Consider the following 13,528-nt stretch of genomic DNA (forward strand, 5'->3'; position numbering starts at 1 on the left):
GGGGCGGCGGGATGGTCCAGTGGAGACAGTGTCGGTCAGCCTCGGTGGCGCGCTAGTCGCGCTAGTCGTTGACTTGGTGGAGGCCGAGCCTTCCGATGAGGGCGTCGGTGGCGCCGTGGTGGGCGTGCTCGTGGTGCCCGTGGTGTCCATGGTGCGGGGCTGACTGCTGTTCGTGGCCCTGGCCGCCTTGGCCCGGCGGCGGCTCGGGCGACGACTTGAGCCTGGCGAGGTCGCCGTCGTGCGGCTGGTGCGGCGGGCACCCGCCCACTCCGGACACGGGGTACGACGCAAAGCCGCCCACGCCCCACTCCATGCCCAGGAAGAGCCCCATGCCGGACACCGGGCTGGGGTCGGAGTGCAGCGAGCCGATGGAGCCAAGCGGCCCTAGGGGTGGCACTGCGGGCAGGAGCACGAGGAACATGAAGGACGGACCGAACAACCCGCAAGACGGGCCAGGAAGGCGTCAGTCCTTACCCAAGCCCATGGCGGCGCTGCCCAGCATCGGGCCTCCGTCGGCCATGGTGGGCGCAGGGGACGGCGTCGGGGACACCGACACTGCAAGGGGAGAAACATTCATTCGACGAGCAAATAAATGAACTTCATTCAGCCATGTCGACTAGGAACACCAAGACGCGCAGGAAAAAGACTAGCAGAGCAAGGTTTCGATCCTCGGACCTCTGGGTTATGGGCCCAGCACGCTTCCACTGCGCCACTCTGCTACACAGTGAGAACGCCCACACCAAGCACGCCTGAAGCTACGTCACGCACAGCGCAACCGGGCACGAGCATGCGCAGAAGGCGCGACCGCGATCACGAAACGCGCCTAGATTCGAAGATGAGCCAGCCAGTGGGAGCGACGCGACAAGCTTCTGTTGACTCTTCGGCGATAACGCTTGAACGAAGGCAGGGTGATGCAACCTCACCAGGCATATTGATGTGCGTGGACGCCACCTCGGAAACGTGTTGGTAGTGGTGCAGATGTTCCGCCTGCTCCTGCTCTTGTGATGGCTGCATGCGTTATCAGAATTACGAAAATGAAAAAAAGAAACACCTCAAAATTAGCCCTTTCCTTGAGTTTGCTTTTAGTGTTTACCGCGTGATGGTGTGGTTGCTGGTGGTGGTGGTGCTGCTTGACGGCGAGCTTTTCCTGCTTCCGCCACTTGGCCCTGCGATTCTGGAACCAAACCTGCCAAGCCGCACACCGCGTCAAAGTCGCCAAAGTGTCTCTACACTGTAAATCCAAAGGCGATACTTTTAGTACCTTTTTTGGCGATACAATTGAGTATCGCGGCCTTAACGGCCTTACGGAAAAGTATTGCCTTCAAAACGGCGATACACGAAATCGTCAAAATTTGGCGATACTTTGGAGTATTGCCACGATTTGGCTAGAAACGTTGAAGAAATCAAGGAGACAAGTTCTTAGTTTAATGCCGTGGTTTTGGCGATACTTCCGTGTGTCGCCGTTCTGAAGGCAATACTTTTCCGTAATGCCGTTTATTGGCGATACTCAATTGTACCGTATCGCCAAAAAATGTACTCGGGTATCGCCTTTGCATTTGCAGTGTACCTAACCTAACCTAACCTGCACGCGGGCCTCCGTCAGGTCGATCCGCAGCGCCAGCTCCTCGCGGAAGAACACGTCCGGGTAGTGCGTCTTGTGGAACGCCCGCTCCAGCTCGTCCAGCTGGGCGCTGCTGAACGTGGTCCTGAGCCAAAAGACGAAGAACGCGGAGCTCTAAAGTCATTCCAGGACAGTGCACTGTAAAAAGTGATCGGACGGCATTAGGAGGCCACCCAGCCACCTCAAGCTACCGGTACCTGTACCTGTATCGCCTCTGTTTCCGCTTGCCGTGCCCCGTCGCGCTGCTCGGGAGCGCAGGGCTGGACAGCGGCGAGAAGCCGAGGGGGGACGGCGGATCCGCCCCTTGACCCGCGGACACCCCCGCCCCGCCTCCCGCCCCCTGCCCCGCCCCCGGCGACAGCCCCGGCCCGCACATGGAACCGGCGTACACGCTGTCGTTGTATCCTGGAAAACAAAAACCTGGCTGTCAGTAACATTTGTGCTAAACCATCCGGGATGGAATTAGCAGCAAACCACTCGTCTGCCGCGGCGTCCGGCGCCTCGAATCAAGCCGCTCCCCTCCCCCTCCCCACGTTGCACCCCCTCGCCCCGCGGCCCGCGCCTGCCGCCCTCCGCTCCTTAATTAGCTTACGTCACAACAGGTTTGTCCTAACCAAATTGAGTATCGAGGGAGGGCGGAGCCAAGTGTAATGCATTTAGAAATAATTTGATAAAAAGGCATAATGCGACGGGCAGGGAGGGGGCTGCCCGGCGGCCGGCGCCGCGGACTGGAGTAGTTAGTCGGACGCGGCGTGCTGCGGGTCGCGTCGCGTCGCGTCGCCCCGCCTCTTCGCGGCCCCCGACGGCGTGGTCGCGGTCTCCGCGAGGTCCGCGACGTGCCGTGGGCCTGCCGCGCTGCTCTCTGCTCACCCAGTTTGCTGAACGCGAGGTGATGCTGCGTGGCCGGCTGCTCCGCCTGCACCAGCGCGCCCAGGCTGCCCAGCGTGCCCAGCGTGGTGCTGAGGGAGCCCGACAAGGTGCCCAGCGAGCCCAGGGTGCCCAGGGTGCAGTCGCCGGCGCCCAGGGACTGCAGCAGCCCCGTGATGGAGTACTGCGACCCCGCTGCCACCTGCGGCCCGGCGGGGGCGGGCGACGGGGCCGGGGCGGGGGGAAGGCCCGCGTCCAGGGCGTCCAGCGGCTCCAGCGTGCCGGCGAAGCGGATCCTGTACTCGGAGCCGCAGCCCCCGCAGCCCCCACAGCCGCCTAGGTCCGAGTCCAGCTCGCCGCCGGGATCCCCGGCCCCCCCAGCCCCGGCCCCGGCCACGATGGTCACTGACATCGCCTCATGACGCCCAAGTGCGGCGAGGCGGTCAACGCCTTGGTCAACGCCTTGGTCAAGGCAGCGAGCAGCCGCCAGGTGGGTCCCTCGCTAGTCGTCGGACTGTCCCTTCGGCCCTACAGGAGCCGAGGCTTTTGCTTCGTGACACGCCACCCCATGGGGCTCGGCAGACACTGCAGGGTGGTGGGCTCACGGCTTCAATGGCACCAGCATCGTCGATTTTGCCGATTTTCCTAACAACTTTCTGGCGATGGCGTTTGGTTCCGCGGTCACTCCTCTGTCACTGTGGGCGCGGGGCGCGGGAGAGGCGAGGGGGCGGGGGCGCTCCGCGGAACCGTCCGAACATTATTCAATCAAGAAATTAAAGCGGGTGATCCCATTAGCGGGCACGGTCTTCCGGGAGGCGAGGCCGTCGAGGCCGTCGCGTCGAGGCCCGGCGCCGTGACGAGTGTCGAGTGCTCGGCGGCGAGGCGGAGCGGCGACTGGGGGTCTGCGAGGGTGAATCTGTGTTGCGGCCAGGGGTGGGGGCGGGGTGGGGCGGGGCGGGACGAGGACGGAGGACGAAGAACCGAAGAACGGCACGGTGGCCGCCGAGGGGCTCTACCAGCTCTAGGCTCGCAGGGCGCCGGCTTTGGCGCCTCCTGCACCTTGCCCTTGCGGTGTGCCATCCACCCTTGCATCTACCTCCACCCTCGGCTTGCCCTCGGCCAGCGACGCGCCCGTTTTCCTTATTAAACTGGCGCACCGCGTTCGCACCGCGTTCGCACCGCGCCTCAGGAATTTGGCAGAGGGGGCACACTGGAAAGAACATAGGCGCCGAGGAGAGAGGCTGTCCAGGTGCCGCGACAGTCCACGTGTTTTGTGGACGCCCCCGCCGCGATGCCGTTCTTTTTGTCGCCGTGTGGAGTTGCTAGAAAGGGCAACGCACGCGCCACGCGGCACGTCCCTTTTGCCGGCTGTACGCCACTGTAAGGCTTCCACCCCCGCCGCGCTCGCGCCTCGCCTCGCCTCGCCTCGCGCGGCCTCGCGCCCTCGCGCCCTCGCGCCACAACGCACAGTGGGCCAGAAGACCGGTGCAGGCGGCCAAAACTCTAGACGCGTTTTGAGCTCCAGAGTCACTAATCAGGGCTCGAACCGAACGTGTGACCCCACCAATGGATTGCTCTCCGCACGAGGAATCCATTGGTGGGGTGACACGTTCGGTTCGAGTCCCATTTAGCGACTCTGAAGCTCAAAACGCGTCTAGAGTTTTGGCCGCCTGCACCGGTCTTCTGGCCCACTGTGTGCCGCCCCTGCCCCGTCCCTGCCGCCCCGGGTCCGGGCCTTCCCTCCCGCCGTAGACAAGCTCCGCCGAGGGCTCAGCTTCGCCTCACAGCCCCCCCCCCCTCTTCCGACTCGGCCTATGCTGGATGGAAAGTGTTTGGTGAGCTGTACCCTCGCCGCTACAATGGCAAGAAAATCGCAGGAAAGCATTCGATTGATTCCCAAACCCCGTCTGCTCAGCAGGACTGCTCTAGAGTAGAGTGGCGGTGGTCCGCGTGGGGCCGCGTGGGGCCGGGTGGGGCCGGATGGGGCTGAAGAGGGTGTCCCACGGGGCGTCGTCCGGTCCCTGCGCTTCCCGCCCCTGACCTCTGGAGACTGATTCCGAGTGTCGTTTTCGTCGCTCTGCCTCTCTCGCACTCATGGGATCCTGCAGACCCATCCAGGGCGCCGTCACGTCCGATAACCCCATCGACCCCCTGCAGGCCCTGCAGGCCGTGGGACCGTGTCCACGAAGGCGTGTCCAATCGATGAGACCGCTTTCCTCAGCGCGCAGCCTGAAGACTGGAAGAACCGAGCCTCAGATGCTTCCGGTACTCGAGCCAGCACACCCGGCACGAGCGCCGCGCGGTACATGGCGTCGCCGCGGTCGCGGGTCGCGTGGCGGTCCAGGTCCGTGGAAGGCCGTGGTGGCCGAAGGGTGGGAGGGGCGCCAAACTGCGTGAAAGTTCCGTTCGTTACCTCTGCAGGTTCAGTGACTACTGGGCGCGTGGCGAAGTCTTCTTCAATGGACGCGTCGCACCGCCGTCGGGGTCCACCGTGCCGCGCCCTGCGTCCCCTACCCCCCTCCATAAGTGGGGCCGCGCAGTCCTGGGGGGACGCGTCGTCCGGTCCGGAGGTACTGCCCAAAGTACCAAGCGACTCACGTAACATTTTAGCATGCCTGCACTACATACAAACGGGATCACGCATATCGGGGCGTGTAGAAAAGTAAAACCGCGGTTTCACACCAAAGTTTTAGCAGCGAGCACTCTTGTGCGCTATAGCGCCTGTGAGGTATGCCGCCGGCCCAGCCCGCCACACTCCGGTGTGCAGACGGTGGCCTAAACCTGCCCCTGCCCTCTTCGCGGGGGCAAGGTAGGCCACCTTCTCTACAGCAGTGTGTTGCAGGCCGGGGCGGAAGCCTACCTCATTACCATTACCATTAAGGGCTAGACAATGATCGTATGCCATTTCATGCCCGACAAGGCGCTACTGCCCGAAACGATTCTGAGAAACGTTTCGTCGCTCTGTCTCTGTCGCACTGGTGGGACGTACTGTGGGGTGCGAGAGAGGCAGAACGTCGAATCGAGCTCCCGAAGAGAGCCTGTTGCTGGTAACTGCAGGCAGCCTGTTGCCCTGCTGCCCGTTGAGTCCCAACGCAAAACGGTTGGCACCTTTGACAGGCGTGGACTCGTGGGACGGGGTTCACGTGCAGGACGATGCCGCGGTCCAGTCCAACGAGGCCGGCAAGCAGCCCGGCGGCGACGCCCTGGACTACGCCGGCACGCCGCTCGCCCCCGTGGTGTACGGGCTGGCGGCGAGCGGCATACTGCCCCTGGCCATCCGACACCCCCGTGAGTCAGGTTCCGGAGCAGAGGTACCGATTCGCTGCTTTCTCTTCCTCTCTCGCACTCTAACAGTGTGCGAGAGAGAAAGAGCGACGAAAGCTCCGCCTATCCACGGCAGCCTTCCCGACGCTCTCAGCGCAGGTTTACCCAGCCTGCACCCGGGCCGCTCCACCCTCCTGTACTGCGGCATGGTGTTCGCGGTGTGCACCGCCTCGCAGACGCTGGTGTGGAGTGACCAGGTAGGAAACGAGTTTCTGCGACGGGCACTGCGAGTAGACATGCAGCTCTGTCCCTCTCGCACTCCTACGGGCCCACTGTGTGTGCCAGAGGGACAGAGCGAGGAAGTGCCTGTTCGGAAATGAGGCAGCTGAGGGACGCTTTGCAGTTGATGGTAGCGATCAGCTCGTCGGCCCGGTGGGACGACCGCCTGTTCGCCGTGGAGGTGCTGGTGCTGCTGGTGCCGCAGCTCTTCGCGCCCTACGCCTGGGTGTGCACCTCCACCTTCAGGAAGATCCTGCAGGACTTCGCCAAGTACGAGGTACTGTGCGAACTGCAAGCAACCTCTCGGACCTGGGTGGCCTCGGCCTCGACTTGCGCGTCCAGGAACTGGAACTGGAAGCGTCGCGTTAAAGCAATGCCTCGCTCACTGTAGGCGCTGCATGCCTCGATCGCCAGCACGCCGCTGGCGCCGCGCTGGGTGCGCCGACGCCGCCTCTTGGCGAGGATCATCATCTCCTCCTGCTTCAGCGGCACCGCCTGTGTGCTGCTGGGCATCACCTTTCTCAAGGTCTGTCCCTGTCGGTGACGCACCAGGGTTGCCGAACCTCTCGAGAGCAAAGTCCGCTGTGATTTCTCCCCCGGCGCACAGTGGGCCAGAGGACCGGCGCCGGCGACCTAAACTCCAGACGCGTTTTGAGCTCCAGGGTCGCTAAATAGAACTCGAACCGAGTGGCCCCACCAATGGATTCCTCGTTCGGAGAGCAATCCATTGGTGGGGTCACACGCTCGGTTCGAGTCCCATTTAGAGGCTCTGCAGCTCAAAACGCGTCCGGGATTTTGACCGCCTCCACCGGTCTTCTGGCAAATCCACTGTATGCGGCGCAATCGCTTGGCACGCATCCCGCTCTCGTCGCTGCAGCTGCGCTACTTCTACTTCCCCGCCGCCTTCTACTCCATGATGATCCAGTTCCTGGTCACGCTCTTCTTCGCCACGCACCACCACCAGCTGTGGGAGGCGGCCAGGGCGATCTGCGCGGAGCTTCACCAGGTGGGCCACTGGAATGCCGCACGCCTCAAACAAACCGTCGGCAAGCCTGCCTGTCGACCTGTCTCTCTCGCGCTCTTGCGGGACGCCCCACGAGTGCGAGAGAGACGAGTGCGGAATCAGTGTGCTGCTGCCGCCATTTGGCGCTCACTCCAACCCTTCTCCCGGTGCCAGATTCCGGTGGCGTCGGGCCCGGCGGACTTGCAGGCCGGCGAGCAGGACAAGCAGGCCGGGCTGCGCGCCATCGGCGCCATCCGCGACGGTCACCGCCTCTGGGTCGCCCTGCGGACGCTGTACAACCACACCGAGTACTGCTTCCTGGACGTGTTCCTGCTCCTGCACCTGTTCCTCAGGTCCTGGAGCCTGGAACGAGGCGTGCGAGCGATTTCGCGGCCGCGGCCATTGTGGGACGCGGCCCAAATTCTGGGCGCATTTTGGACTCCAGCGAGTCGCTGAACGGGACTCGAGCCGGGCCTATGTGACCCCACCAATGGATTCCTCGTTCGGAGAGCCATCCATTGGTGGGGTCACACGTTCGGCTCGAGTCCCATTCAGCGACTCTGGAGGTCAAAACGTGTGCGGGATTTTGACCGCCTCCCATATGGGTTTCCAGAGTATTGCGTCGGACTCGCGTCTGATGTCCCCTGATTGGTGCCCCTCAGCCTGCTGCTGGCCACCTACATGTTACTCGTGTTCGTGGCCTCCGGCGTCCTCTACAGCGCGGCCATCGAGATGCTGATGGTCGCCACGGCCTTGCTGCAGCTCGGCCTCATCACCAATGGGGCGCACTACGGCACGGAGCAGGTGGCTGACGGTGCACCGGGCATCGCGTCTCACGTCCACTGTTTATTTTTCAAAATTCACACAATTGTTCGATGCCATTTCAGATGTGTGGCCCCGTGGTCGATGCTCTGGACAAGCTCTCCATCGTCACGGACGACCCTCAACTGTTCCAAACGGTGTGAATCCATTGAAGTCAGCCACGAACACCAACAGCCTGTCCATCCGGCAAATAGAACTACTTTCTAAATACCTTTTCAGGTTATGTTGTTCTACCAGTCTGTGGTTGCGTTCCCGGCTGCTGTTTCACTGAGTGGTTTCACGTCCGTCGGTCGGCCTCTCTTTACCTCGGTGCGTCAACGAAAATGACGTCATTTTGCTGCTTCGAGTGTTTGAGCCACATGATCCTTACTGCCCACTTTGCCCCAGGTCATCTCCGCGACGGTGACGTACATGGTGATCCTGATACAGTTTCAGCAGGGTGTTCACGACACGCTCCAGACCAACGCCAGTCATGTCGATCCCCACATTCAGCAAAATTCAGAAGTTGCTCGATAAATAGTTGTACGCACTGAAATGAGACGTGGCTCCAAGAAGATTTCAACCCAAACACATTTTTCATTTTAAAAAAATTATTAAAAAATGTTGTCACTTTGAGCACACTAGCACACATTATCACCCTTGACATGATTTTCGCAAAAATAAATCACGTTAACGACTACCTCATTGTTTCAATTACATGCCAGATGCATCTGGCCAAAATCCTACTGCGTAAATGTCTTTTTGTGACCTTATCAAAATAAGAATCGATTCAGTCCCCGAAATGGCGCTTGGCGCTCGTCCCACGCTCTTCCCACCCACTTCCCACCCACTTCCCAATGCACTTTCCACGCACTTCCCACATACTTCCCACGAACTTCCCGGCCACTTTCCACGCACTTTCCACGCACTTCCCACACACTTCCCACGAACTTCTTACGCACTTCCCACACACTTCCCACAAACTTCCCGCGCGCTTCCCACGCTCTGCCTACGCTCTTCCCACGGATTTCCCACGTATTTCCTACGCTCTCCCGTGCACTTACCGCACCGCCTCTGGCCTCCGCGCCGGACTGGCCGGCATCGGAAACCAACACGCAGCGGGCGAGCGGGTTGCCTATACTCGACTTGGCGGGCGCGCCGGAACGGAGCGGCGCTGTTAGGGGCGGAGATTGCGCCCCTGCGCCGCGGTTCACGCGTTTTTTTCGCGGCATGGCGGCTTTGCGTCACTGCCACGTCTTGACTCAACGGTGCGCGAGGCCGCGAAACCGTGAAACCGCGGCTTCAGGACTTCAGGACTTCGCGACTTCGCGTCACCGCGGATAGCTCAGGACTCCAGGACTTTAAGAATCATGGACCCTGGAATCCTGGAGTCGCTTCGGCGGTGGGGTGTGCACCCACGCCCCGTGTGACCTACGCCCTTTGCGAAGTCCTGTAACCAGTCATTGCTGCAGACCCATCCGGGGCGCCGTCACGTCGGACGACCCCATCGACCCCTGCAGGCCGTGCAGGCCGAGGCGCCGCGAGGCCGTCTCCACGAGGGCGTGGCGAATCGATGAGACCGCTTTCCTCAGCGCGCAGCCTGAAGACTGGAAGAGCCGAGCCTCAGATGCTTCCGGTACTCGAGCCAGCACACCCGGCACGAGCGCCGCGCGGTACATGGCGTCGCCGCGGTCGCGGGTGGCGTGGCGGTCCAGGTCGGTGGAAGGCCGTGAGGTCAAGGGGTGGGAGGGGCGCCAAACTGCGCGATAGTTCCTCTCCTTACTTCTGCAGGTTCAGTGACTTCTGGGCGCGAGGTGAAGTCTTCTTCAGCGGACGCGTCGCACCGTCGTCGTCGCCACCAGAGCCGCCGTCGGGGTCCTCGGTGCCGCGCGCGCCGCGCCTTGGGTCCCCTACCCCCCTCCACAAGTGGGGCTTCGCGGTCCTGGGAGGGCGCGTCGTCCGGTCCGGAGGTACTGTGGAAAAGGGTTTGGCGCTCTGTCTCTTTCGCACTTGTGGCCGCAAAGGTACTCCGCAAACGACCGGCGTTCTCGTCATCCAACCAATGCTGGCCGACGACGGGTTGACTTGGCATTGTAGCAGCCAACAGTCTAGCGTGCCCTGTAGCGCCGGGCCCGAAATGGCATACGATCATGTGTGGTCTATAGCCCTTAATGGTAATGGTGAGGTAGGCCGCCATCCCGCCCCGCGACACACAGTTGCAGAGACGGTATGCGCTATCTCCACGACTCAAGCTCCAGCAAGCCACAGGCAAGCGGTGCTCTTGCAGAGGCCGGCTGCCAAAGTCACGCAATGCAACAACACGTGTGTGGCCGGTGTGGCCTTTGGCCACAATCAATGACATAACTACATGTGGGGCTCTCCCGGCTCCCCGTAGGGGTGCGAGAGAGACTGAGGCTCCTACCAAAGGTGCTCTACCTCGGGTTAAATCCCAACGCAAGCAGGTAACGCCATTTTGGACGACCCTTTGGCAGGCACCACAGACTCGTGGGACGGGGACCGCGCACAGGGCCATGCGCGGGTCCAGCCGTGGGTCCCGGTCGCCGACGCCGCCAAGGCCCAGCAGCGCGGCGGCGACGCCCTCGACTTCACCGGCACGCCGCTCGCCCCCGTGGTGTACGGCATGGCGGCGTGCGGCATGATGCCCGTGGCCATCCGACACCCCCGTGAGTCCCGGGAGCCACAGGAAGATTCCGGCCATTCGTTGCTGCCTTTCTCGCACTCTAACCCCTTGAGTGCGAGAGAGAAAGAGCGACGAAAGCTCCGCCTCTCCCCGGCAGCCTTCCCGACGCTTTCTGCGCAGGTTTACCCAGCCTGCACCCGGGCCGCTCCACCCTCCTGCACTGCGGCATGGTGTTCGCAGTGTGCACCGTCTCGCAGACGCTGGTGTGGAGCGACCAGGTAGGAAACGAGTTTCTGCGACTGACGCTCCTGCGTGCGGACATGCAGGCTCTGTCCGCCCACTATGAGTGCGAGAGGGACAGCGAGGAGAGTCCCGTTCGGAAATCAGCCCGCACTGTTCACAGTTCCCGCTGGCGGTCAACTCGTCTGCCCGGTTGGACGACCGCCTGTTCGCCGTAGAGGTGCTGGTGGTGCTGGCCCCGCAGCTCTTCACGCCGTACCTCTGGCTGTGCACCTCCACCTTCAGGAAGATCCTGCAGGACTTCGCCAAGTACGAGGTGCGTGCGAGCCACACTGAACGCGAGGAGCGCAGACCAAAACTGAGTTCCGCGAGCTGCCTCTGGCAGCAAACTGAGAGTCGCTTTCGTCGCTCTGTCTCTCTCGGACTCGTGAGGCGTCCGCATGGGTGCGAGAGAGACAGAGTGACGGGTCGAAGAGTACTGTGGACATGTCGTAAAGCGGATGCTCGCACACTGTAGGCGCTGCATGCCTCGATCGCCACCGCGCCGCTGGCGCCGCACTGGGTGGGCCGACGCCGGCGCGTGGCGAGGCTCGTCGTCTGCGCCTTCTTCGCCTTCACCGCCTTCGTATCCGTAGCCGTCACCTTCCTGCAGGTCTGTCTGCAGGCAAACATTTCCACGATGAAGCTGTGTTGAAAGGGTTGCCTGCCTACTAGGCAACGGGCAATAGCCATCCTATGACGTCATTCTGACGAGAAACGAGCACTATAGAGCTCATATATGATTGGTGCAACCCTAGGCGGGCGCCTACGCACGAACAAAAACCCCTGCAAAGGGGTTTTTGCCCCTTTCCCTGTGGCATCTAGATAGCCGCCTGAAAGGAAGGCAAACAGTCGTCCTTTGACCAGTGTAAGTAGGCAAGAAAGGCTACTTTGCCCCTCCCAAAGGCCGCCACTGGATCCGTCATGCTGCAGCTGAGCTACAGCTACCTGCCGGCCGCCGTCTCCTCCCTCATGATGCAGTTCCTCGTCACGCTCTTCTTCGCCACGCACCACTTCCAGATGTGGGAGGCGGCCAAGGCGATCTGCGCGGAGCTTCACCAGGTGGGCCACTCGAATAATCCTACTGGGTCCTAAACTGCGTCCTTCCGGGTCCCTCTGCCTGTGTCCTACTGAGTCCTACTGGGTCCTACTGTGTCCTGCTGGGTCCTACTGGGTTCTTCTGGGTCCTACGGAGTCCTACTGGGTCCTTCTGGGTCCTACTGGATCCTACTGGGTCCTACTACTGGGTCCTACTGAGTCCTACTGAGTCCTACTGGGTCCTACTACTGGGTCCTACTGAGTCGTACTGAGTCGTACTGAGTGAGTCCTACTGGGTCCTACTGGGTCCTTCTCAGTTCTACTGGCTCCTACTGGCTCCCACTGGGTCCTACTGTGTCCTACTGGGCCCTGCTGTGTCCTACTGGGTCTTACTGGGCTCTATTGGGTCTTACTGGGTTCTACTGTGTCCTACTGTGTCTTACTGGGTTCTACTGGGTCTTACTGGGCTCTACTGGGTCCTACTGGGTTCTGCTGAGTCCTACTCTCTCACGGTCGCTTCCAAGTCGCTTCGCTGCTGCCGTTTGACTCCCACCCTTCTTCTGGCGCCAGATTCCGGTGATGTCGGGCCGGGCGGACTCGGGGGCGGGCGAGCAGGACAAGCAGGCCGGGCTGCGCGCCATCCGCGACGGCCATCGCCTCTGGGTCGCCCTGCGGACGCTGTACAACCGCACAGACTACTGCTTCATGGACGTGTTCCAGCTGATTCACCTGTTCCTCAGGTTAGTTTAAACGTAGCTCCTGAAATTCTCTCTCGGTGTAGTTTCTGTTTCTTACCTTGCAACGTAGAGTAGGGTTCCTTTTTCGCGCGTGATTTTCCCTCCCTCCTGATGACCCAGCACAGCTCTAGCTTAATGACTTGGTGCCCCTCAGCCTGCTGCTGGGCATGTACATGTTCTTCGTGTACGTCACCAGCGGCATCCTCTTCAACGCCGTCATCGAGATCCTGTTCTCCGCCGTGATTCTGCTGCAGCTGGGTGTCATCACCAACGGCGCTCACTTCGGCACGCAGCAGGTGGCCGATGGGTGACGGCGCAGGGCAGTATCAGGCAATGCGTCTCGCCTTTACTATTTTCCTTTTCAGTTCGGTCTGTTAAAATCCTTACAGTTGTTCGATGCGATTTCAGATGTGTGGTCCCGTAGTCGATGTGCTGGACAAGCTCTCCCTGGGCGCCGACGATCCCCAACTATTCGAAACGGTGTGAACTCATTAAAGTCAGCCACAAACACATACGGCTTGCCCACCCATCCGGCAAATTAAACAACTTTCTAAACATTTTTGCAGGTTTCACTGTTCTACCAGTCTGTGGTTGCGTTCCCGGCCGCTGTTTCTCTGGGTGGTTTCACGGTCGTGGGTCGGCCTCTATTTACCTCGGTGCGTAAACGAGGAACCCGTCATTTTGCTGTTTTGAGCTGCACCTCATGTTCCTTTGTCGGATGGTTTCACTTTGTTGCAGGTCATCTCCGCGACGGTCACGTACATGGTGATCATGATGCAGTTTCAGCAGGGTGTTGAGGATGCGCTCCAGCCTAACGCCAGCAGTGTCGAGTCCAGCATTCAGACAAATCAGAAGCTGCTGAATAAATAAATACATTGGACCCAAATCCTACAGTATCAGAGCAAATGAGTCATTGTCTTTCGGAGACTTCGACCACCGCGCACTACCGCGCACCGAGTCAAACGGGTGGCGGTGGATCACGTGACGACGTTCGACAA

General features: G+C 61.2%; 3 protein-coding genes and 1 non-coding gene across 4 annotated transcripts; 2 read left to right on the forward strand and 2 right to left on the reverse strand.

Moving 5' to 3' along the window:
• Nucleotides 1-61: 61 nt before the first annotated feature.
• Nucleotides 62-2,900, reverse strand: LOC117643888 (homeobox protein OTX1 A-like). The gene is made up of 7 exons (XM_034383045.1): nucleotides 2,492-2,900; nucleotides 1,825-2,026; nucleotides 1,583-1,706; nucleotides 1,094-1,186; nucleotides 924-1,008; nucleotides 475-555; nucleotides 62-396 (listed from the first exon to the last, which is right to left on the reverse strand). The coding sequence occupies exons 1-7, from the start codon at nucleotides 2,898-2,900 to the stop codon at nucleotides 62-64; spliced, it is 1,329 nt and encodes a 442-aa protein (XP_034238936.1).
• On the reverse strand, nucleotides 648-719 carry Trnam-cau. Its single transcript has one exon. It is a non-coding gene; the product is annotated as a tRNA-Met (tRNA).
• Nucleotides 2,901-4,498: 1,598 nt separating the features above from the next.
• On the forward strand, nucleotides 4,499-8,535 carry LOC117644391. Its single transcript, XM_034383813.1, has 10 exons — nucleotides 4,499-4,832; nucleotides 4,916-5,058; nucleotides 5,606-6,009; nucleotides 6,156-6,308; nucleotides 6,423-6,557; nucleotides 6,909-7,387; nucleotides 7,697-7,838; nucleotides 7,922-7,993; nucleotides 8,076-8,165; nucleotides 8,244-8,535. The coding sequence occupies exons 1-10, from the start codon at nucleotides 4,795-4,797 to the stop codon at nucleotides 8,370-8,372; spliced, it is 1,785 nt and encodes a 594-aa protein (XP_034239704.1). The 5' UTR covers nucleotides 4,499-4,794; the 3' UTR covers nucleotides 8,373-8,535.
• A 1,190-nt stretch (nucleotides 8,536-9,725) lies between these two features.
• LOC117644399 (gustatory and odorant receptor 24-like) lies at nucleotides 9,726-13,434 on the forward strand. The gene is made up of 11 exons (XM_034383825.1): nucleotides 9,726-9,805; nucleotides 10,328-10,519; nucleotides 10,657-10,754; nucleotides 10,880-11,032; nucleotides 11,234-11,368; nucleotides 11,662-11,817; nucleotides 12,364-12,533; nucleotides 12,685-12,826; nucleotides 12,939-13,010; nucleotides 13,097-13,186; nucleotides 13,269-13,434. Exons 2-11 carry the CDS (start codon nucleotides 10,477-10,479, stop codon nucleotides 13,398-13,400), a joined length of 1,191 nt encoding a protein of 396 aa, XP_034239716.1. The 5' UTR covers nucleotides 9,726-9,805; nucleotides 10,328-10,476; the 3' UTR covers nucleotides 13,401-13,434.
• The last annotated feature ends 94 nt before the right edge of the window (nucleotides 13,435-13,528 follow it).

Source organism: Thrips palmi, unplaced genomic scaffold (assembly GCF_012932325.1).
Source record: "Thrips palmi isolate BJ-2018 unplaced genomic scaffold, TpBJ-2018v1 HiC_scaffold_1, whole genome shotgun sequence".
Classification (NCBI taxonomy): domain Eukaryota; kingdom Metazoa; phylum Arthropoda; class Insecta; order Thysanoptera; family Thripidae; genus Thrips; species Thrips palmi.

Coding starts and splice junctions, on each gene's coding strand:
- LOC117643888 (XM_034383045.1), bottom strand. CDS start 2,900: ATGTCAGTGACCATCGTGGCCGGGGCCGGGGCTGGGGGGGCCGGGGAT. Junction 2,027..2,491: donor CCTCGCGTTCAGCAAACTGG/GTGAGCAGAGAG, acceptor TTTGTTTTCCAG/GATACAACGACAGCGTGTAC. Junction 397..474: donor CAGCGCCGCCATGGGCTTGG/GTAAGGACTGAC, acceptor TCCTGCCCGCAG/TGCCACCCCTAGGGCCGCTT.
- LOC117644399 (XM_034383825.1), top strand. CDS start 10,477: ATGGCGGCGTGCGGCATGATGCCCGTGGCCATCCGACACCCCC. Junction 11,818..12,363: donor TCTGCGCGGAGCTTCACCAG/GTGGGCCACTCG, acceptor TTCTGGCGCCAG/ATTCCGGTGATGTCGGGCCG. Junction 13,187..13,268: donor GTCGGCCTCTATTTACCTCG/GTGCGTAAACGA, acceptor ACTTTGTTGCAG/GTCATCTCCGCGACGGTCAC.
- LOC117644391 (XM_034383813.1), top strand. CDS start 4,795: ATGGCGTCGCCGCGGTCGCGGGTCGCGTGGCGGTCCAG. Junction 5,059..5,605: donor ACGCGTCGTCCGGTCCGGAG/GTACTGCCCAAA, acceptor CACCTTTGACAG/GCGTGGACTCGTGGGACGGG. Junction 6,010..6,155: donor CGCTGGTGTGGAGTGACCAG/GTAGGAAACGAG, acceptor GACGCTTTGCAG/TTGATGGTAGCGATCAGCTC.